The sequence below is a fragment of the Vidua macroura genome, chromosome 10 (genome assembly GCF_024509145.1).
Source record: "Vidua macroura isolate BioBank_ID:100142 chromosome 10, ASM2450914v1, whole genome shotgun sequence".
Taxonomy (NCBI): Eukaryota; Metazoa; Chordata; class Aves; order Passeriformes; family Viduidae; genus Vidua; species Vidua macroura.
In genome coordinates this window covers 346,304-367,585 of record NC_071580.1, presented here as the reverse complement: position 1 = coordinate 367,585, position 21,282 = coordinate 346,304, and the positions used below count along the sequence as shown (strand labels likewise).

At 56.0% G+C, this 21,282-nt stretch overlaps 3 protein-coding genes and 1 long non-coding RNA gene across 6 annotated transcripts; 3 read left to right on the top strand and 1 right to left on the bottom strand.

Moving 5' to 3' along the window:
* Nucleotides 1-483: 483 nt before the first annotated feature.
* Nucleotides 484-7,001, top strand: MINDY4B (MINDY family member 4B). Its single transcript, XM_053986466.1, has 12 exons — nucleotides 484-587; nucleotides 841-868; nucleotides 1,414-1,551; nucleotides 2,269-2,388; nucleotides 2,846-2,937; nucleotides 3,195-3,360; nucleotides 3,750-3,815; nucleotides 4,344-4,414; nucleotides 4,571-4,640; nucleotides 4,968-5,058; nucleotides 5,106-5,384; nucleotides 6,749-7,001. Exons 1-12 carry the CDS (start codon nucleotides 484-486, stop codon nucleotides 6,889-6,891), a joined length of 1,368 nt encoding a protein of 455 aa, XP_053842441.1. The 3' UTR covers nucleotides 6,892-7,001.
* Nucleotides 7,002-9,056: 2,055 nt separating this feature from the next.
* SIAH2 (siah E3 ubiquitin protein ligase 2) lies at nucleotides 9,057-12,851 on the top strand. Its single transcript, XM_053986545.1, has 2 exons — nucleotides 9,057-9,588; nucleotides 10,269-12,851. The coding sequence occupies exons 1-2, from the start codon at nucleotides 9,223-9,225 to the stop codon at nucleotides 10,824-10,826; spliced, it is 924 nt and encodes a 307-aa protein (XP_053842520.1). The 5' UTR covers nucleotides 9,057-9,222; the 3' UTR covers nucleotides 10,827-12,851.
* Nucleotides 12,852-13,728: 877 nt separating this feature from the next.
* Nucleotides 13,729-15,042, bottom strand: LOC128812266 (uncharacterized). 3 transcript variants are annotated; one of them, XR_008438671.1, is made up of 2 exons: nucleotides 14,518-15,042; nucleotides 13,729-14,437 (listed from the first exon to the last, which is right to left on the bottom strand). It is a non-coding gene; the product is annotated as an uncharacterized LOC128812266 (long non-coding RNA). The 3 variants fall into 3 exon arrangements; XR_008438669.1 differs by having other exon boundaries at nucleotides 13,729-14,420; XR_008438670.1 differs by having other exon boundaries at nucleotides 13,729-14,416.
* A 370-nt stretch (nucleotides 15,043-15,412) lies between these two features.
* ERICH6 (glutamate rich 6) lies at nucleotides 15,413-21,146 on the top strand. The gene is made up of 9 exons (XM_053986060.1): nucleotides 15,413-15,710; nucleotides 16,491-16,592; nucleotides 16,668-16,825; nucleotides 17,782-17,846; nucleotides 18,625-19,259; nucleotides 19,383-19,468; nucleotides 19,799-19,951; nucleotides 20,222-20,447; nucleotides 20,863-21,146. Exons 1-9 carry the CDS (start codon nucleotides 15,498-15,500, stop codon nucleotides 21,127-21,129), a joined length of 1,905 nt encoding a protein of 634 aa, XP_053842035.1. The 5' UTR covers nucleotides 15,413-15,497; the 3' UTR covers nucleotides 21,130-21,146.
* The last annotated feature ends 136 nt before the right edge of the window (nucleotides 21,147-21,282 follow it).

Below are 21,282 nucleotides of genomic sequence, written 5' to 3'. Positions count from 1 at the left end.
CCCCTGCTCCCGCCCCACTTTGGGAAACACCCTCGTTCCTGCTCCGTGCTGGAAAATGCCCCTGCTCCCCCCCCCACGCCCCACCACCCGCAGTCCCCCCGAGCAGCCAGCGCTGCCGCCGTGCCCCTGCTCCTGCGGCATTAAACATTGATGCTGCCGGCCCAGCGAGCAGAGCAGCTGCGCCGGGCTCTGCCGCAGCTCCATCGCGGTGCGACCGGGGCTGCCCGCGAGCCCCGCGCCGGCCGGGGAGGTCCGTGCCTCCGGGCAGCGAGGGTCCGAGCAGCGGGGCTCCGGGCAGCGGGGATCAGAGCAGCAGGGCTCCGGGCACTGGGGCTCAGAGCAGCGGGCTCCGGGCAGCGGGGCTCCGGGCACTGGGGCTCAGAGCAGCGGGGCTCAGAGCAGCGGGGCTCCGGGCAGCGGGGCTCAGAGCACCGGGGCTCCGAGCGCGGCTCCGCAGCAGCCCCGGGCCCGCGGGTGACCGCCATGGGTGACCGGGGGACTGGGCACGCTGCGCCGACACCGCTGGAGGAGATCGCCAGCAGAATCTCTGACCTCAGCAAATGGAGAGAAATCTTTAGTTTCCATGGGTAAGATTTTTATTCTGTTTCTTTAGCATAGTTTTAATTCCAGGTGGTTACTTAATGTAGTTTTTCAAGTTATGTTTTATTACAAAACTTACATGACAATGATAAAAGGACCTTGTGTACACAGTCACATAAATGCTACAGTTCTTACTCTTCCTTTGTTCTGGGGTTCCCTTCTGGCTGGGCACCAGTTTCTCCACATGCTAGTAATACCTCTGTTGGGTGTTTTCATTTGTACTTTATTTTATGTTTTCAGCTTGGAAATCAACAGCACAATTCATCAGGTAACTCCTTTTCCAAAGGTAATATTTTCTGTTTGTCTGGTGAGTTTTGGGCTGTCCTTAGTTGGCACACTGAGGAGGTCACACGTCCATACCTGCAGCCCAGGTATCTATGGAGACTCTTTTCTCATGCTGCTTTTTTGAGAAACAGATTTCAGATATTTTGAAGTCAAAGGGGCAGACCAGTCCTACACTTGATTAACCTTTCCATCAAAAACTAATGGTTTTCACGATGAGTTTTAGAAAACAAACTAAGATCTCTAAAATTTAAGTATTTGGAAAGCCTGCTGTGCCCTTAGTTTGGGACACTGAAGGGTATTCCCTGTAATTCAGACAAATACAGCACTATTACCTGCTCCAGTCATCAGCTCGTAGGGACGTGTTGGGAATGTCTGGAAACAGCTGAAGTCAAGGGCACGCGCGTTCCAGGGCAGCAGGTGCCCCCAGCCCCTGTCAGCGCGGGCGCTGTGCCCACCCTGGGAGCACTGGGGGCACAGCTGGTGGAGCAGCAGCCCCGGGTGATGCACTGTCTGCTCCTCTCCCTGCAGCAAGGACGGAGCAGTGCTGCCCATGGACCACCCGAAGCCGGGGAGTCCCCAGGGTCACAGCCCCCCTCCTCCATCCCCCAGCCCCTCCTGCTCCCTCAGGGCGAGGGCGGCCGCCCCATCCCCCCGGACACGGCAATGGTGAGCTGCCTGCTGAATTAAGTATGAGCTGTAATTGAATCTCCTGAAGGGAAAGAGACTGGGGAGCCTTTCCTGCTGCTCTGACTGCAGGCTTCAGCCTGCTGTCCGCTGAACAGGGTGTGGAACGGGGACGGATTATTTAGGAGACTCTTAACAAACATGGCTGGAATGCAACCTTAAAGCTGATACACAATAATTCTCAGGAGAGAACCAGTCAAATGACAACAGGCAACGTTTCCCTGCACTTGGGGGCTTCCCTGACAAACAGCCTCAGAACAAGAGGAAGGATCATGGAATCTTAGAATTGTTTGGCTCGGAAAGGGCCTTTAACATCATCAGTGAGGGATTTCAGCTCCTACTGAGTGCCTGGCCCCAAAAGTACTGCTGCCAGGTGCTGTTGTCCAGCAGCTTGGCCAATCTGCAGGCAATGGCAGGATGGGCCCCGGTGCAGTCTTCCCCAAAATGTGCAAAATGTAAGTTATTACACACTAGAACCAAGCTTCACCAGTGACTGAGTGCGGTGGGAAGTTGAAGTCCCTGCAGAGCTCAAACATCACCTTTGCTCTGAAGCTCTGAGGCCTGGCTCTGGGCAGACAGTGTGCTGCTGCTCTGGCTGAGGGCGCATGCGGCACCTGCACCCCGAGAGCCCTGAAGGGACAGATCCCTCGTGCCGGGATGGGAGCTCTGACCCTGGCTCCTCTGCCTCCTGCTCCACAGAGGCTGCAGAAGCTGCTCTTCAGGAGCACGGCCCCCCTCTTCAGCAGTGAGTGGGCAGCAGCACACTTCAGGTTCCACCCGCCGCACTCGGATCTGGCCTACGCACTGCAGGCAGGGAAGGTACGAGTGTCCCGCAGCCCCTTGTCCAGAGGCTGGAACGCTGGGTACAGCCACGGGTGCCACTCCCTGCATTCCGGAGCTCCGTGCTCCCAGAGGGACCACAGCCCTGGTGGGTGTCAGCACGGTGGGGAGCGAGCACAGGCACTCCTGTGCGCAGCCTCACATCAGCCCTGGGCTGCCTCAGCACCTCTGACCCTTTGCTGCGAGGCTGGAGGGAACTTCCAGCAAACCGTGGGGCTTCCCTGCACAGATGGTGCCTGGAGCTGGGTGCTATTCCCTGGGACACAGGGAGGACGGGCACCCACCCACGGGGTCCCTGCCACCCCCAGCACATGGCCAGGGCTACTCTGCAGCTTCTTCTCCATAAGAGTTTCTTGGTTCCCTGGCCAGGGACTGCTGGAGTGACAAGTGCTCATTCACACTCCTCAGATGGCAGGAGCTGTTTTTCTGTTCCTAGGGAGGAACGAGAGCCATTCTGGCGGCTGTACAAGCACACATCATCACATACCTGCTCTTCACAAGAGAGACAGAATGTACTCACCTGGAAAGGTAAATTGCTGGGGCCTCATGGGACACATGAAAATTATTTCCATGTATTATTTGGTCAGTGCCAGCCTCTGGGTTCAGGCAAACCAGATCCAGGTTCAGCTGTGCAGATACAGGTGAGGATATGCCCTGGGAGAGAAGTCTTGGCTGACCCCCTGGCAAGGCTTCTTCCCACCAAATCCTCTGATTTCGGGACAGTGGCATGTGCCCCCCACCTCTGTGGTGTCACAGTCACAGCCCCTGGTTTCCCCCTGGCACAGGCTGTGCCGGGTCGGGCGGTGGGAGCAGGGGCAGGCACTGGCCTCGGCCCTGGCAGAGACCCTGTGGGCAGCAGGAGGAGGTGGCAGAGCTGTCGTGTGCCTCGTCACTGCCCCTATCACCACGATGCCACGTGAAGGCTACAGAGCCAACAGCTTCACAGAGAGAGTGAGTATGGAACCGTCTTCTGCCAGCGGGATTTTCCTTAAAGATACTTTTGGCCTGGAACATAGAATCTCCTACACCTGCTCCCTCACTTACACTGCACTACAAACAGGGATCACCCCAGACCCAGGTCTTGCTGCAGCCCGTGGTACATCCACCTCCCCTCCGCCAAAGCCCATCTTCCTTCTCCTGCAAAGAGGAGAGTCCTGTCAACACAAAGCTGCCGCCCTGAATCCCTGCACAGAGCCAGAGCCCACAGCTGGGGAAGGGGCAGAGCAAACCTGTGCACTGTTCTTTTGTTTGACTAACGGAACCGTAGGATTCAAAAGCTCAGCTTTTTGGTATAATTCATGTCTCCTTTACACCACCCTCACGGTGCCCATGCCCAACAGATCCGGCTCTTTGAGTTCTCGGAGAAAGCTGCTGCTCAGGGGTTCATCTCTGATCATATGAACTGTGTAAGTGGGGATAACTGCTTTATCCAGGTTATTTTCTTGCTACATTACATCTTATTTCCCATTCAAATTGGGCATTTTGGGCACAGCAGTGTAAACATCATCAGGACATTCACACAGTTAATGTACAGTTAGTTCATGGATCATTTCCAGCCTTTCCTATGGGAAGGGATCCTGCTCCCATGTAAACCCCTGTGACTTAAGACATTATTCCAGCTCTCTCAGCCCGTAAACACTGGGTAAACAGGGCAGCATTTTGTACATCATTCAAGGATGTGATTCCTTGCAGCCTCAGCAAAAATATGGGGAAAATTGTATAAAACCAATTTAGCCAATAACTGAAAGTTTCTTCTTTCTTTTCTTACCTGATCCTATTCAACAAAATTAGTTACAAAATCCTCCTGGAATAACACCTTACTCATCTAACAAACACACTCTCCTAGGGCTGTATTTAAACAGAGGAACTGTTTTAATTCAATATGATTTACTGGCCATAATTCCTCCCCTGTGATGCCTTATTTCTTTTCTCAGTTCAAAGGTGAAGGAAGCCATGGAGTGATCCTATTTTTATACAGTTTACTTTTCTCTAGGACACTTGAAAGGTATATTTTGCTTTTTAAACGTTATCCTGTAGTTTGGTTACACCTCCTGAAAAGCCTTTTCCTTTCCTCCCATTTCTCTTGGTCAGGCAGGGAGGTGCAGCGCTGCCTCTGGCACAGGCCCAGTGCTGCCCTGATGATCTGTGCTTGGCCACACAGGGTCCAAGAGGATTTGGGTGACACAGCTCCTCTGCTGAACATCAGTTCTGGAAATGTCACCTGTACAGAGGTAGGATCAGCCACACGTCTCAAGCATGTTTTCTGGTTTTATTATTCCCACATCCGATTTAGGAAAAAATTATCACTTGTTAATTAATCCAAAGAAAAAAGAAGAATAAGTCCATAAAAAAACTATTTTGCAATTTTAATCACGACTGTGCACTTAAAAAACTGATGATGATGATGATGATGATGATAGTAACAATAATTTTTAAAATGCCACTGGCAGCCTGGCATTCCCCTACTCGTGTCAGACGTGGCAGAGCTGGGAGCAGGGCATTCCCCGCAAGGCCGTTTGCTCCGTGTCCTGGGGTGTGACGGGGCTGTTTCCCCGCAGGCCGTGCTCAGCCTGCTCCTGACGGGACGGGCGAGCCCGCGGCAGCTCGGCGGCTGCCGGGAGCCGGAGCCGGGCGCTGGGGACGGGGATGGCGAGGCCCCGTGGCAGCGGGGCCCCGTGGGCTTCCTGCGCTGGGAGCGGGCACCGGCGGAGCGGCAGGTGAGCGCAGGGACAGCCCCACGGCCAGCGGGACCCTCGGCACAGCCCGGGCTCCTGGCAAGCGTCCCCCTGGCCAGGTGAGCCCCGGGCTGCGGACTCCCCGGCTGCCCGTGTGGCTGTGCAGCGTCTCGGGCAGGCACAGCGTGCTCTTCGGCACCGACAGCCGGCTGCTCTCCGACTGGAAATCCGAGAGAATTTTCCACCTGTACTTCTACACTGGGCAGCAGGAGCAGACCCAAACTGCCCACCTGACGATAGGTACGGACCCAGACTTACCAGGGGCTGAGGTATGGGCATCACAGACCATCACAGACAACTCGTTCTTGCGTTAAATGCTCAATACAAAGTTTAAACACACCAGGAAGCTGGATTGTTTCATGATTAATTCAAAATTTATAATAACATTCTCTCCAGCTGCTGGGGTGTTACCCCACCCAGCCCTCAAGTCCCACGCAGCTGCTCACTCACTCCCCCACCCGCAGGATCAGGGAGGGTAGAAGCTAAAGAACTTGTGGCTTGAGATAGAGACAGGGTAGTAAGAAAAGCAAAAGCCACACACACAGACCAAGGACAATAAAGAATGAATTCACTTCCTCCTTAGGCAGGCAGGTGTTGCAGGGCCCCATCACACACAACAGTGACTTGGGAAGACAAACACCATGCTCAAAAGTCCTTTCTCTTCCTTCCCCCCACTTCACATACTGAGCATGATGTCATACGGTCTGGAATACCCCTTTGACCATTTTGGCTCCTCTGTCCTGGCTGTGTCTTCTCCCAGCCTGCCATGCACTCCCAACTTCCTCACCAGCGCGGCAGTAGGAGGAAGCAAAAGGGCCTTGGCTATGCTGGCACTGCCCAGCCATAACAAAATCACCTCTGTATAATCAACCCTGTGTTCAGCACAAATCCACAACACTGCTCCACACCAGACGCTGGGAAGGCAATGAATTCTATCCCAGACAAAACCTGCACACCAACGCAGCGAGGCCGGCACGCAGCAGGGCCACCTGCCTGGCTCACTGAGGCTCAAGTGTGTCTTCCTGCTCAGCACCAGCTGCCACCCTGGCCCTTGTGCTCCCCACCAAGTTTCATATCCCCCCAGGAGGGACAAACTGCTCCTGTAGCAACGCTTGGGTTGTGAACCAGGTTTTGTGTTTGGGGTGCAAGGTTCTTGTTTCTCTGCTGCTGTGCAACACTTACCTTCCTCACTGGGTGCCTCCTTCCTTGCTCTTTCACTGCAGCATTCAAAGCGAAGTCAGAACCTTGAAAATAAAGGGTAAATCTGCAGGGAAGCAGAGTGATTTGAGATCAACCGTCATGATACCTGGTGTGGCCACAGATACTATCTGAGCATCTGCTCAGAAAAGCAGTATGCAAACACAGCGTGCAAGCAGCCCAGAGCTGCACTTAGAGCACCGGAATTTCCCGGGGGAGCCCGCGGTGCAGGAGCAGTCCCCAGCCCAGGAGGCCCTGCTTACCCTCCCCCTGCTCCCTGGGGCAGAATGGCAGCACATCTACACCAATACAGCTGCAGAAGCTTCTGCTTTTAGCTGTCACTGAAGCCCTTTTGAGTGGGGTTGGGTTTTAAAGATTTTTTTTAGACATTTATTTTTCATCTTCAGACACTCATTCACATCACTGGGAAGAGGCTCAAAGAGAAGGCCCCTGCAGCCCAGGGAAGAGGCGCCCAGCCCTGGAGATGGCAATCAGGACCAAGTGGGCAGGTGCGACCGTCAGCTGGAACGGGACAGACCCCTTCTTCTGAGGAGTGAGCAGGATGGAGCCCTGCTCCTGAAGGGTACTGGCATCTCCCACACACTACCAGCTGCACAGGACCCTGCAGTCTGGGAGACAAAAAGCTCTCTCCCCAATCAAAAAGCCTTTGGTGCATTGAAGGGACACCCTGTCCATAAGGGTGCACTGCAAAAGCATGCACTGCAGGAACAGTGACTTGCAACCCTGTCCCACTGCATTCCTTTTCCAGGTGGTAGGATGCCTGTTCTCCTGCTCCCCACGACAGCTGGCAGGGAAAGGAAAGAGTCAAGCCCTGGCACAGCTGCCCGTGGCTGTGGTGGAGTTTCCATCTCTGGAGGGACTTAAAAGCTGAGCAGATGTGGGATTTGGGAACATGGTTTAGTGGTGGCCTTGGCAGTGCTGGGGTAATGGTTGGACTTGTTGGGTCTTAGAGGGCTTTTCCAACCCAAACTGCTCTGGGGATCTGTGATCCAGTGATTTTACTGCCTTTGTCAAATCCTGGCACCCTGCATTCGCCTGACAAGCATGGACAGGGCACATTGCTTCTAGCTCACGGAAACCACCGTCCACTTCCTTTTTCATTGTCATTACTCCAAAACGACCTGTAAGTTACGCCCTAAAGCGTGTTGCTAACGACAACTGAGAAAATAAACCTTCTGCAAGCGATCCAGAAACTTGGTTCAGGTTTATTGAATTTTATAAAAAATAAAAAGCAGCCGCGGCACCCAGCCAGAGATTATGCTGGGCCGGGATGAGGAGGTGCTGGTTACCGCTGAAGTGAGGTCTGCGACCCCAGTGCGGAGCCGCGGCTCAGCCCCAGCGCTGCAGCGCCCGGGCACGCACAGCTCCCGCGACACCGGGAGAGGGGCCCAGGCCTGGGGGGATGCACGGTCCCGGTTAGGGGGCACGGTCCCGGTTAGGGGGCACGGTCCCGGGGAAGGAACACGGTCCGGGTGAGGGGACGCTCCCGGTGAGGGGACACTCCCGGTGAGGGGACATGGTCCCGGTGAGGGGACACTCACGGTGAGGGGACACTCCCGGTGAGGGGACACGGTCCCGGTGAGGGGACACTCCCGGTGAGGGGACACGGTCCCGGTGAGGGGACACGGTCCCACCGAGGGGACGCTCCCGGTGAGGGGACACTCACGGTGAGGGGACATGGTCCCGGTGAGGGGACATGGTCCCGGTGAGGGGGCACGCTCCCGCCGAGGACACGCTCCCGGTGAGGGGACACGGTCGCGGTGAGGGGACACGGTCCCGGGTGAGGGGACACGGTCCCACCGAGGGGACACGGTCCCACCGAGGGGACACGGTCGCGGTGAGGGGACACTCCCAGTGAGGGGACATGCTCCCGGTGGGGACACTCCCGGTGGGGGACACGGTCCCGGTGAGGGGACACTCCCGGTGAGGGGACACGGCCCAGGTGAGGGGACACGGTCCCGGTTAGGGGGCACGGTCCCAGGGAAGGGACACGGTCCGGGTGAGGGGACGCTCCCGGTGAGGGGACACTGTCCCGGTGAGGGGACACTCCCATTGAGGGGACACGCTCCCGGTGAGGGGACACTCCCGGTGAGGGGACACGGCCCAGGTGAGGGGACACGGTCCCGGTGAGGGGACACGGCCCAGGTGAGGGGACACGGTCCGGGTGAGGGGACACGGTCCCACCGAGGGGACGCTCCCGGTGAGGGGACACTCCCGCCGAGGGGACACGCTCCCGGTGAGGGGACACGCTCCCGGTGAGGGGACACGGTCCCGGTGAGGGGACACGCTCCCGGTGAGGGGACACGCTCCCGGTGAGCGGTGAGAGGACATGCTCCGTGTGAGGGGACACGCTCCCGCCGAGGGCACGGTCCCGGTGAGGGGACACTCCCTGTGAGGGGACACGCTCCCGCCGAGGGCACGGTCCCGGTGAGGGGACACTCCCGGTGAGCGGTGAAAGGACACGCTCCCTGTGAGGGGACACGCTCCCGCCGAGGGCACGGTCCCGCCGAGGGGACACGGTCCCGGTGAGGGGACACGCTCCCTGTGAGGGGACACGCTCCCGCCGAGGGCACGCTCCCGCGCAGGGCGGGCGGTCGCGGGCGGGCCCACGCGGGGCACGCCGGGAGCGGGGCGGGGGCCGCGCGCAGCCGCCGCTCGCCCCGCACCGCCCCGTCCATCCTCATCCTCATCCTCATCCTCTGCCTCTGCCTCATTCTCATCCTCATCCTCTGCCTCATCCTCATCCTCATCCTCTGCCTCTGCCTCTGCCTCTGCGTCATCCTCCGCCTCTGCCTCTGCCTCCTCCGCCTCCGCCCGCCTCCCCAGCGCGGCCCGATGGTGGCGGCGGTGGCGAGGCGCGATGAGCCGCCCGTCCTCCGCCGGCCCCGGCCCTAGCAAGCCTTGCGGAAAGCAGCAGCAGCACGCCCCGTCCCCCGCCGCCGTCCTGCCGGGGACCGGCGGGGCTTCTCCGCCGCCTCCCCCTCCTCCTCCTCTTCCTCCCCCCCAGCAGCAGCAACAGCAGCAGGAGCTGACCTCGCTCTTCGAGTGCCCCATCTGCTTCGACTATATCCTGCCGCCCATCCTGCAGTGCCAGGCCGGGCACCTGGTGTGCAAGCAATGCCGGCAGCAGCTGAGCCTCTGCCCCACCTGCCGGGGCTCCCTCACCCCCAACATCAGGAACCTGGCCATGGAGAAGGTGGCCTCGGCTGTCCTCTTCCCGTGCAAGGTAAGGATGAGCGGCTGGGCAGGGGGACGGGCGGGACCTCCTCCATCACTGTAGCCCTGCAGAAAGCCCCCAGCCATCACCCATCATCATTGTGCCCCTGCAGAAAGCCCCCAGCCATCACCCCCCATCCCTGTAGCCCTGCAGAAAGCCCCCAGCCATCACCTCCCATCCCTGTAGCCCTGCAGAAAGCCCCCAGCCATCACCCCCCACCCCTGTAGCCCTGCAGAAAAGCCTCAGCCATCACCCCCCATCCATATCCCCAGACCACCCCCCCGCATCCCCCTGCAGAGGACACCCACCCACCACCCCAGTTGTTGAAACTAGAATCCTCTGTTCTTTTTAAAGAAAAGGAATATCCAAGCCAGGACCTCTCCAGCTGATCTGGACGGATCAGATCTAACTACTACAGCAGATCTAACAGCAACTCAGCCATACAGCCCATTTTATCTAAGTGCTTGCGTTAGGAAAAAACAACCTCAAAAGACAAGAAGAATCCATTTTAAGTGGAAACAAAATCTAAGTAAAGCTCAGCTTGAATCCAGGGCTCCATACAAGTAATGTGAAATTTGCAATGAGCATGAGAGCTGTGGTTGATCACCTGTGTTTCCAGCTGACGGGTGGGAGCAGCACATACTAGTGCTGTTGCCTTTCCTGACGGCTTGTGTTTGGTCTCTTTCCAGTATGCCACAACAGGCTGCTCCCTGACACTCCACCACACAGAAAAGCCAAAACATGAAGCCATCTGTGAGTACCGTCCCTACTCCTGCCCGTGCCCTGGTACCTCCTGTGACTGGGAGGGGTCCTTGGAAGCCGTGATGTCCCACCTCATGCATGCCCACAAAAGCATTACCACCCTTCAGGGAGAAGACATCATTTTCCTTGCCACAGACATTAACCTGCCAGGGGCAGTGGACTGGGTGATGATGCAGTCGTGCTTTGGTCACCACTTCATGCTGGTGCTGAAGAAACAGGAGAAGTGTGAAGGTCACCAGCAGTTTTTTGCCACCGTGTTGCTCATCGGCACCCGTAAGCAGGCAGAGAACTTTCAGTACAGACTGGAGCTGCACAGCAGCTGCCACCGGCTGACCTGGGAGGCTTCTCCCTGCTCCATCCACGACGGTGTGTCCGTGGCCATCCGCAACAGCAACTGCCTCATTTTTGATACAGCTACTGCACACCTTTTCGCTGACAACGGAAACCTCGGCATCAACGTGACAATTTCCATGTGTTGCCCGTGATGCACTGCTAGTGAGACTCGAGCTGTCTGGACGTAGTGCTTCACTGGGGTTTGGTTTTGGTTCCTATTTTTTATGCTGTTCAACTATGTCATCTTGTGTGCTAAGGTTTCTGACTAGCCAACAGTTGTAACTTTGGGCAGAAGAGGAACAAGAGTGTGCTGTAAGTAACGTGAGTAGGACAAGGTCTTTTAAAATTCTTGGGTGCCTTAGGAAGATTACACACACACAGTTACCTTTTATAATTTAATTATATTTTATATAAAGAGTGCTTCCATTGATATGTGGCTTAAGAGGCTCCTGTTTGGAGCACACCTAAAAGCCCTTTCATCAGCAGTACAGACTCCCTCTGATGGTGGTGAGCCTTTAATAAAAGGCTTTAGTATCACAAGAGGGTTTGGTTTGGAAGAGACTATCATCTATTCCAATTCTCCTGCCATGGACAGGGACACCTTCCACTATCACAGGCTGCTCCAAGCCTCAGTGTCCAGCCTGGCCTTGGGCACTGCCAGGGATCCAGGGGCAGCCACAGCTGCTCTGGGCACCCTGTGCCAGGGCCTGCCCACCCTGCCAGGGAACAATTCCTTCCCGATATCCCATCTCGCCCTATCCACTGGCAGTGGGAAGCCAGTCCCCCTTGTCCTGTCAGTCCAGGCCCTTGTCCAAAGTCCCTCTCCAGCTCTCTTGTAGCACCTTTAGGCCCTGGAAGGGACTCTAAGTTCTCATGATTTGCCCTTAGTGAAGCCATGTTGGCTATCACCAATCACCTCCTTATTTTCCATGTGCCTTAGCATAATATCCAGGAGCATCTGCTCCAAGCTCTTTCCAGGCACTGATGTGAAACCTGACCTCCTGTAGTTCTCTGGATCTTCCTTATTCCTCTTTCTAAAAAAAGAGGGTTATGTTTTCCCTTTTGGAGTCAGTGGGAACTCCTCTGGACTGCCACAACTTCTCAAACACGATGGATGATAGTGGCCAAGCCACTTCCTCCACCAGTCCCTCTGAACCAGTGGGTGCATTTCATCAGGTCCCATGGACTTGGTCACCTTCAGGTCCCTTCGACCTCCCCAACCCCAGTCCTCTCCTGCTGCAGGCAACTTTGCTCTCCCACTCTCTGCCTTTGCCTCCTGCGACTTGGGCAGAGTGGCTGGAGCAGCTTGCCACGAAGGCTGAGTCAGAAATATGACTGAGTACCTCAGCCCTCTCCACGGCCCAGGGAACTGGTGTTCCGTTCCCTTCCACAGAGGGTCCACATTCTCCCAGGTCTTCCTTTTATCACCAGTGTACCTATAGAGGTTGCTTTGCTTGTTGCCCTTGATGCCCCTGGCCAGATTTAATTCTTTCAGGCTTTAGCAATTCTAACCTGACCCCTGGCTGTTCACAATCCTCCCTGGCTGCCTGTCCTTTCCTAGTAGGTGAGAAAGGAAGGAAATCCAAGCAACCTCTCACAGGAGAAGCTGTGGGGGGAACAGTAGGTACTTCAGCAGTGTTTCTCCATTCCCTGCTACGTTACGGAAGGGAAGGGCACTGGGTCAGCTGCGGTGGCTTCAACAGGAAAAAGGAGAGAAGGGGCTGGGGTATGGCATGGTACATTACACCATGTGTAATGTGTGGAATTGCTGGCTCCTGTCTGCTTTAGGGGGATCGGGCCAGGTACAGGTGCAAGCAGGAGGCACAAGTCTCACAGACTGCAGATGGCTGGAGCCAGTGACACAAGGTTGTCCACGTGCAGCTGCCCTGGGACACACTCTACTATTGATCATTGTAAAAGATTCATAATATAGCAAGAGCTTTATGGCCAGTGTCTTGTCATTTGGTATTTAAGTTTTGTTGCCATATTTCTTTTATTTTGCAATAAATATTTTGCAAAACCTACACTGAGGAGCTGTGCTAACACACGAGTGCGCGGCAGCTGCTCCGTGGTTACGCTGTGTGCTCGGCCGTGCGGGATCAGCTGGGATCCCCTGGCATGGGCTGGCTCTCCCTGGAGGGGTCCTTGCCCCTGCCACCTCCCAGCCACCATGCTGTCACCACAACTGACCCTGCCTGCAACTCTGCCACGGGAACGTTCTGCTTGAATCATGACAGCAAACAGAGCTCCCCATAGGCTGTGCCAGATCTCGTCCGTGCGCCGTTCGGAGCAGGCAGCGAGCCACGAGGGACACTGCCAGGGGAAGCCTCACGCTGGTGGAAAATGGCAGTAAAGGGACGGGTGAGGCTTGGTGTCAATAGATACAATGCAAAAGGAGGAAAACCAGTCCTGACAGTGTTCCTCCTGGGAGAGCTCTGGAGTTATGTCCAAGCCCTAAGCAGCTGTCACCAGCACCTGGCAGCAGCCCTCGGAAATGTGCACAAGAACAAGTCTGGCCTCAGTGAAGGGAAGCTCGGTCTTCCTGCAAGAACTTGGAAGTAACCGTGGAAAAAACCTCCCACGGAGTTACTCTCTAGGCACTGAATACCAGCAATTAAAGATTCTACATCTGGTCTCACTTACACTGTGCTGGCAGACCTCTGGCAGCATCAGCCTGGTGAACTAATTGCCTCCTGCATAGGCAGGATCGAAGTCAAGCCATGGTTCCAACACCTGTTACAACCTGTGCTTTCATCATGATTTATCAAGCAATAATTCCTAAGGATTTGATTAAGTTTTCTGTAATTCAGCAAAACTTGTAGTGGAAGGTAATTTTCTTACTGACAATTGGGACGTAAGAGGATTTTTGCGTAAAGCAAAACTCCAAAGTGTGTTTTTTAATATAGCAGGATTAATTCATTACTCCAGTGTCACCTATAATCCACATTAGATAAGTTAACACACACTATCATTAGGTCTGTCCACACCACTCAGTTCTGAAGGAGTGGCACACACACTCTTGTTAGATTTCACCTCAAAAAAGCCCAAACAAAATAAACCCATCACCTTGTGTTTTTTCTGACTGAAACTGAGTTTAGGATAAGGAATACCTCAGCTGGCACTGCCAAGAACGGAGGTGTTTCCAATTCAGGTCACTGAGTAGACAGGTGACATTCATTTCAGGATTCCCTCAGGTTTCAGGTTTTCTTCCCAAGGCAGCTGACATGACTTGTCAAGTGGAAGTGTGACAGTTCCTCAAGACATTCAGAAGAGGTTATTGAGGTTCTCTGGTTCTCTGAACAGAACTGACCTCTCTCAAGCCCCCAGCCTTGAAAGGGAGGGTGAAGCACATCTGGACAAAGCTTGCAGCAGACGCCCAGCCAGGCTACAGCACCTGGCAGGTGCACCTGCAGCCCCTTGGCTGCTCTCCAGCACACCAGGAGCATCTGCTGTGGTTCTGGAGTTCTCCCTAAAAACTATTCCACTTCAAACACAAATTAAAGTGCACCTGTCCAGGGACTGATGAGTTTAGAGCGAACACAGCTCACCTCGAGGGGCCTGTCCCTGGCCATGCCCCGCCGGCCCTCTGCTGTCGGGACAGGCACTCCGTGCCGCAGCCAGACCCGAGGGCTGTGGCCATCCCCGAGAGCCATGGAAGTGATCTCGCAGTGCTTTGGGGAGTTCTCGGCACCAACACCAGGTGAGCCACCGACACCACTGCCTGCACCTCAACATGCTCTTTCTGTCTGAAAAATAAGTGAAACTGACTTCTCTGTTGTGGAACTCACGTGCTAGTAAGACACTGTGAATTCTTACCGACAGCACAGGTAAAGTGGCACACACCTGCTCTCCCGAGGGGAATCCAAACCTGCCTGGGTTTGCACAAGACGGTTTTCTCTCTTTTATTCTCCGAGCTGAATGTGCAGATTCCTTGGAGAGGTTCGACAGCGCCAACTCCTAAGGGAGAGATCAGGAAGATGTGTGACAAGCGTATAACACAGGTGTAAGGAATCCACTCGGGCAGGTGTTCCGGCGCAGACAGGTCGTGTCCGAACAGGCAGTCACGTCGGGTTTGGGAACGCGTGTCCAGCTCCCCGCTGCTGACAGAAGCAGCAGCTCCGGGGCTCGGCAGGCGCGGAGCGCCGGGACGGCGGGACCGGGACCGAGCGCGGCGGCTCGGCCCCCGCCAGCACCACGGGCCCCCGCAGCACCGCGCAGCCCGGGCGCCTCCGGCTGCCCCGTGAGAGCCGCCCTGGCTCCGCTCCCGGCGGAGTGGCCGGGCCAGGGGCTGGAGCCGGGTAGCGGGCGGAGTGGCCGGGCCGGGGCCGGCTACCGGGCGGGGTGCGGCCGGGCCGGGTGCCGGGCAGAGCGGCCGGGCCGGGCCGGGCCGGGGCCGGGGCCGGGGCCGGGTACCGGATAGCGGGCGGGGAGAGGCCGGGCCGGGCCGGAGCCGGGTGCTGGGTGCCGGGCGGAGCGGCCGGGCCGGGTCCGGGTACCGGGCGGGGAGAGGCCGGGCCGGGGCCGGGGCCGGGCGGAGCGGCCGGGCCGGGCCGGGCCGGGTGGGGAGAGGCCGGGCCGGGGCCGGGGCCGGTGCCGGGCGGGGAGAGGCCGGGCCGGGGCCGGGGCCGGGCGGAGCGGCCGGGCCGGGCCGGTGCCGGGCGGGGAGAGGCCGGGCCGGGGCCGGGGCCGGTGCCGGGCGGAGCGGCCGCCGCCGCGCGCTCCCGGCGTGCCCCGCGGCCTCAGCGTCGCCCTGGAGACGGCGGCGCAGCGCGGCGGGCACGGACGGGCCGGGCACGGACGCGCCGGGCACGGACGGGCCGGGCATGGACGGGCTGGGCTGGGCCGCGGAGCCCAGCGGAGGGGCGGACGATGAACCGGGCGAGCCGCGCTGGCCCCCGCCCCCCGAGGAGAGCACAGACCACCCGGCAGAGCCGCGGTGCGAGACAGCCCCGGCCAGCCCGCAGCCGACCCCCACGGGCCTGCCCACCCTCCTGGCCTACAGACCCGAGTCCTCGCAGACAAACGTATACCATGAGGTCGGTTGGGGTGGTTGCTCCCCGCTGCTTCATTCACACGGTTCCATGTAGAAAACATGGAACCAACGCCCTTTGCCGAGCCCGCAAAGGAGCCCCTTCATGACAGGTTTTTCTTTGCGAGGCTGTTGAAACAGCCTGGGCAGCAAGAGGCTGTGCAGCCTCCTGTTGAGAATTTCCCAACAGAATATTTTGTCTAAATCAGACACAAAATGTAATATAAGTAGGTACAGCCACATACAAGCAGGGTACAGAGTTCCCCGTAACCCTTAGCAGAGCAAAGTCACAAAAGAGTTAATTCAAGGCACGAGGTGGGGAGCAAGGGAATTTTGTTTCAGGATCTTCAGTACCCATCCTCAAAACACACCCTGCTGCCAACCTGATTTGCATCTGATCAGATGTGACCAGCTCTGTATCACTAAGTCTGCTAGTGCTTACTCAGAAACTCCCACAACTGGAGTTTTTCTCTCTGTAAGGCACTCAAATCCTCAGCTACAGTGTTCTGTGCTCTCAGCTTCCCTGGGAAGGAGCAGAGCTCAAAAATACCAGTAATTCCCTTTGTTTGGGGGCATTTATTGATTTATTTACAACATGATTGCTTTTCTTTTTGGTGGTTTCCTGAACCTAATGTTTTGAGTTAAATCGCTCCAAGGTATCCCAGACATGGATCTGTTGTGAGTGCCCTTAGGTGCTTTGTCACACCTGTTGCGTTTTCACCGTGCTGACCGCGGATCTGGGGGCTGGTCCCCCGTGTCCTTCCTCCCCGCTCTCCCACCATCGCAGCAGGCAGAGGAGGATGCTGAGCCGACGTGCGAGTACTGTGGCAAGCTGCTGAGGCCGTTCCCCTTCTCCGAGGACGTGCCTCTCTCCGAGGAGCAGGAAGACGTAAGCTGGGGGAAGGACGAGCAGGGGCTTGCCGTGGAACAGCCACGCTCACAGCTCCGCTCTCTCGCCTTCTAGAGATTCTGCTGCGAGCGCAGCCGAGAGCTCTACGAGTTCATCGTGAAGGAGAAGAGGAGGCTCGAGGATGCCAGCAGCGTTCCCAGAGCTGTCAGCACCCACGAATCCCTCGGCTCCGAAGCCAACCTGCTGCTGTCAAAGGAGCAAGACAACCAGAGGTACTGGGAGAACTGGGGATCAGGTCTGTGTAATGAACAACAGGGAGCTCTGAGGGGAAAAGGAGTGTTAAGAAACTGGAGAGAGGGATGAAAGAAGAAAAACCTTTGCTTTAGGCACCAGAAGTTCTGATTCTCTCTGGTCCCTCCTGGCTCTTCTATTGCCAGGCTGCACAAGGAGGTGGCGAAGCACATGCTGAGTGAAATGCTAATTCCAGTGCTGATAGATGAACTATCTAGAGACATGTAGAGCCAAAACAACCCACAGATGTGGGAAGGGACAGTATTTGGGTGTAGCTTCTACCTCTGGCACTGAAACAAAGCTGGTGTTTTTTGTATTTCTGTTTTGATCCATAAACTGTGTTTGGATTACAGTTTCCAGAGTCACACACAAGAGCTCTGCAAGTTCTCAGGCTGTTTAGCAGGAGACCCAAAGCTTGTGCAAGAGTTTAAGCCTCCAGGGAAAGTCTAAGCCACAGGGAAAACAAAACCAGTACACTTGGAAGTAAACTGTTGGTCTCCTCAAAAATCCTTCACAGTCTGAGGGTGCAAGTGCCTCCTACTATGTACAGAGCACACACCAAACCACTGTCAGATTCATAGGAAGCTACACAAGAATAGTGAAAATATTCTTGGAGATGAGCTGTTTTCTTGATCTTGTGGGCATCCGTTCTTCTCTTTCACATAAAATCCTGATCCAAACCTCATTACAATATTCAGCTCTCCTGCCAGCAGAGCTGATGCCACTGCAGTGGCAGTCTATTCACTGGAATCTGTGTGGGCACAATTCCTTTCTGCTGAGGTATGAGTATTCTGGTGACACTCTGCTTCCTGTTACTTGGAATTGTGATCAGAGAGAAAAACAGATTCAGAAATTGTGTTCCTAAAGCAGGGATATCCACTGCTTGCAGTTTTCTAAACATGATACGTGAGGTGTCAACAACAGTTCTGTCTTCCAGGCAGCAGAAGAGACACCTGGCTAGAGAGTTGGCTGACCAGTCTTTAAGGCCAAGTGCCACTAAAGGTGAGCTTATATTCCTCAACAATGCATTGAGTGGAATTGCTGGTTTCTAACTGGAGGATTTTATACAGCAGCATGTTCGTTCATTGTCAGATATGCAGTCTCATTAAATTAGATACAGATACAGCCATATTAAATCATCCCTCATACATGAGCACAAGAGTAGGCACATCCCCTTTGCACAGAGTTTGTCATGATTTTCAGTAGATATCTGTGATGTTTCTAGCTGAGATGCACAGAACCTGACCTGAGAGGACAAGTTGGCAAAGTCAAGCCCTTAGGAAGTAGGAACTGCCAGAATGAGGCTCACCCTCATATTTTGCCTGATCAGGTGGATATTCCACCAATTCCTAGCCCAAGCTGTGGATGACTGAGCAGCCTTTGGGTCTAGGTGTAGAGGAGAAGTTTTGACAGGTGAACCAGATTTACAATATGGGCATGTTTTCACAGAGGATGGCAGGGCAGTCAGGCTTCTGCAGCACTGGGATCTCAAATGGTCAGTTCCAGTGCGTGGAGCCAAATGTTATCCCAAAATTTGCTCTTCACACAGGTGTGTATATATGTAATTGAAAAAAATGCTATCTTTTATCATAATCCTGTGCTCTGAAATAGCTGAGCATTTTGGACTGCCCTTGTTAGAAAATACCCTGACAGACTGTCAGGATGGAGTGTTTGAGCCAGGAACTCCCACTCCCCCAGTTACAGCAGAGGTATCGGGCAGCCCCGTGGTGGGCACTGCCAACCCTCTCTGCTGCACAGAAGCGCTCTCTGTACTCTGCAGGTTCACAGCAAGCTGGATCCGTTTCCTACGAGCCTTCCCAGGAACTCTCATCTCCCGAAGGCGGCACACCAGTGCCTGCTGCAAGTGCAGCTGAGCCCGAGCCCGAGCCCTGGCCCAAGGAGAAGCCCGAGCCAGAGCCCCGGCCCAAGGAGAAGCCTGAACTGGAACCTCAGACTGAGGAGGAGCCCGAGCCAGAGCCCGAGCCCCGGCCCGAGGAGAAGCCTGAACTGGAGCCCCTGCCTGAGGAGGAGCCCGAGCCCGAGCCCCTGTCCGAGGAGGAGCCCAAGCCAGAGCCCCTGCCCAAGAAGCCTGAACTGGAGCCCCTGCCCAAGGAGGAGCCCAAGCCAGAGCCCCGGCCCAAGGAGAAGCCTGAACCGGAGCCCCGGTCTGAGGAGGAGCCTGAGCCAGAGCCCTGGCCCAAGGAGAAGCCTGAACCAGAGCCCCTGCCTGAGGAGAAGCCTAAACCAGAACCTCAGCCCGAGGAGGAGCCCGAGCTGGAGAAAGAGCCCAAGCCTGAGCCCAAGTCCCATCCCAAAGAGGAGCCCAAGCCCAAGCGCAAGCCCAAGAAAGAGCAGGACAAGAAACCCATGTCCCGCGGCGTCCTCAGCTGTGACTTCAGTCTTCTGGGGAAGAAGGCAGGTACCTGCGGCCGACAGCGACGGGAGCACCTTGGATGTGTCAGCGCTCCGAGCGGTCAGAGCCCGGCAGCGCCCATTTTCACTGGGCAGCTCTCATCCCTTTTATCCTTCCAATCTTAGGTGGGGAAAGGTAAATTGGTGCAGAAGTACTACAAAAACGGAAAGAAATTCCTTACCATGCTCCCAGACGGAACCTCGCAGTTATTGTATCCTTTACGGGGTTCACTTGCCTGCCTTCATTTTAAGTGTGTCCCAGTCCACTTTATTACAACCCAGCTCATCGCTCCCACTCGCTCTGAGGAGCAGCAGCAGTGAAACTTGACACAGCTCCTGGGCTGAGGTTTCAAAGAACAGCCAGCAGCTCCAATGAGCACTAGCTTCCAAGACCCAGCCCAAGGAAGCAGCACACCTTTAACACAGTGCTCTGGGTAATACATCAGTTTTTACACCCCAAAGTAGTACCCAGAAGTATTTAGCGTGTTATAACAGATCAACCAAGCAAAGCGGGAGGTTACAAACACCTTACCTAGCAGCAGCTATCCATCTGGAAACCTGGCCATCATCATTACACAAGCGAGAGACCAGCTGATGTGCATAGTACAGGAAGACGAGCCAAGGACAGCCAAAATCCGAGCACTGTTCCAGTCTGATGGCAGGAGCACTTGCTATTACCCGACCGGAGATGAGTGGTGCGTTCAGCAGATTTGCTGTCTCCTCTGTGCATTGACATTTCAAAGGCCATAAAGGGTATTTTTAATACTATCCAAAAATAGACAAATTCAGCAGCTCATAGGCCCTGCTTCGGGTGCCCCCAGAGCAGCAAGGCAACACAGCTGTGCCTTGAGAGGTGGGGGACAGACCCTGCCCCTGCTGTGCCTCTGTCCCATCCCTCAGGGGAGTAAGAGACCTTCTGCCAGAGGAGCTTACAGGGTTCAGAGCTTCCATTTCCCTTTCTTTAGGATAAATATGAGTATCCAAGGTGGGCAGTATTTGGACCAAGCAGGCAACAGGGTAAGAAGGTGGATGTGGCCAAACTTGTCACCAGGACCCCAGGTCCCACTGAGCCCCATTTTCATCTCCCTGAACCGCCACGTGGGGGTCAGGATCCTGGCCCAGGACAAGATCTTCGTCTCCTTCCTCGCCATGGGGCGACAAGCAAAATTCAACATGGGAACCAAAGTGCAGGTAATTGTTCCTGTGCTGAGCCACTCCCCACAGCGGGAGCGGGGCAGCCAGGGAAGCTCCCCTTTGTGCTAATCCCATGCTGGATGCTCCCTATGTTGTCCCACGCTCCGTCCCCAAAAAGAAAGCTGTGGAGATGCATGAATTCCTGCCACTCTTATGGAGATGGGGCACTTGCCAGCCCCAGCTCTCCACAAGGGGCCCCAGTGTGGGACTCCACTCTCAGGCAGGTTCCTGGCTACATCCCCAAGGTCACCCTGGCTCTGCCAGGGAGAAGAGCTATGATCCACGTGGGCAGGGTGCACGGCAGCTCCTTTCCTCCACAGGCTCCTGTCACAGGGGCAGGTTTGTCTGCTGGAGACGGAAGCCCCGTCCCCAGCTCAGGTGGCTCTGCTGACACACGTCCTCTGTTCTGCAGGTCAGCACCAGCAGCCAGCTGCCTCCTCCAGCCCAGCTGGGTGAGGATGAGCTCCTGCTGCTTGCCTTCCGTGTGAGGATCCTGCAGCTCTTTGACAGGATGCGGGGATGCCTCAACTTCCCTTCCAGTGAGCAGTGGAACAAAATGCAGCCTCCCATGTACCTGATGACCCAGGCTGTGAAGATCCTGGAGCTCTGCATGGCTGCTGACATAAGTGATGAGCTGCGCAGCTCCATCAAGGCAATAGTAAATGCCCAGCAATTCTGACCAGTGTGTGTGTGGTGTAAGGCAAAATGAGACACAGACAGTCTCTGACGCTGTGGCACCTGCACGTGCTCAGCAAGGTTTCCCCTCTGGCCCTGCCTGCCCTGGTGCAGAGCAAAGGGCAGTCTAGGGCTGATCCACACAGCCCCAAATGGG

Bases quoted from the DNA above. Each gene is read 5' to 3' on its own strand.
- ERICH6 (XM_053986060.1), top strand. From the start codon at position 15,498: ATGGACGGGCTGGGCTGGGCCGCGGAGCCCAGCGGAGGGGCGGACGAT. The intron at 15,711-16,490 runs GTCGGTTGGGGT...CCACCATCGCAG, and splicing joins AGACAAACGTATACCATGAG to CAGGCAGAGGAGGATGCTGA. The intron at 19,260-19,382 runs GCAGGTACCTGC...TTCCAATCTTAG, and splicing joins TCAGTCTTCTGGGGAAGAAG to GTGGGGAAAGGTAAATTGGT.
- SIAH2 (XM_053986545.1), top strand. From the start codon at position 9,223: ATGAGCCGCCCGTCCTCCGCCGGCCCCGGCCCTAGCAAGCCTTGCGGA. The intron at 9,589-10,268 runs GTAAGGATGAGC...GTCTCTTTCCAG, and splicing joins CTGTCCTCTTCCCGTGCAAG to TATGCCACAACAGGCTGCTC.
- MINDY4B (XM_053986466.1), top strand. From the start codon at position 484: ATGGGTGACCGGGGGACTGGGCACGCTGCGCCGACACCGCTGGAGGAG. The intron at 3,361-3,749 runs GTGAGTATGGAA...CATGCCCAACAG, and splicing joins CCAACAGCTTCACAGAGAGA to ATCCGGCTCTTTGAGTTCTC. The intron at 4,641-4,967 runs GTAGGATCAGCC...GTTTCCCCGCAG, and splicing joins GAAATGTCACCTGTACAGAG to GCCGTGCTCAGCCTGCTCCT.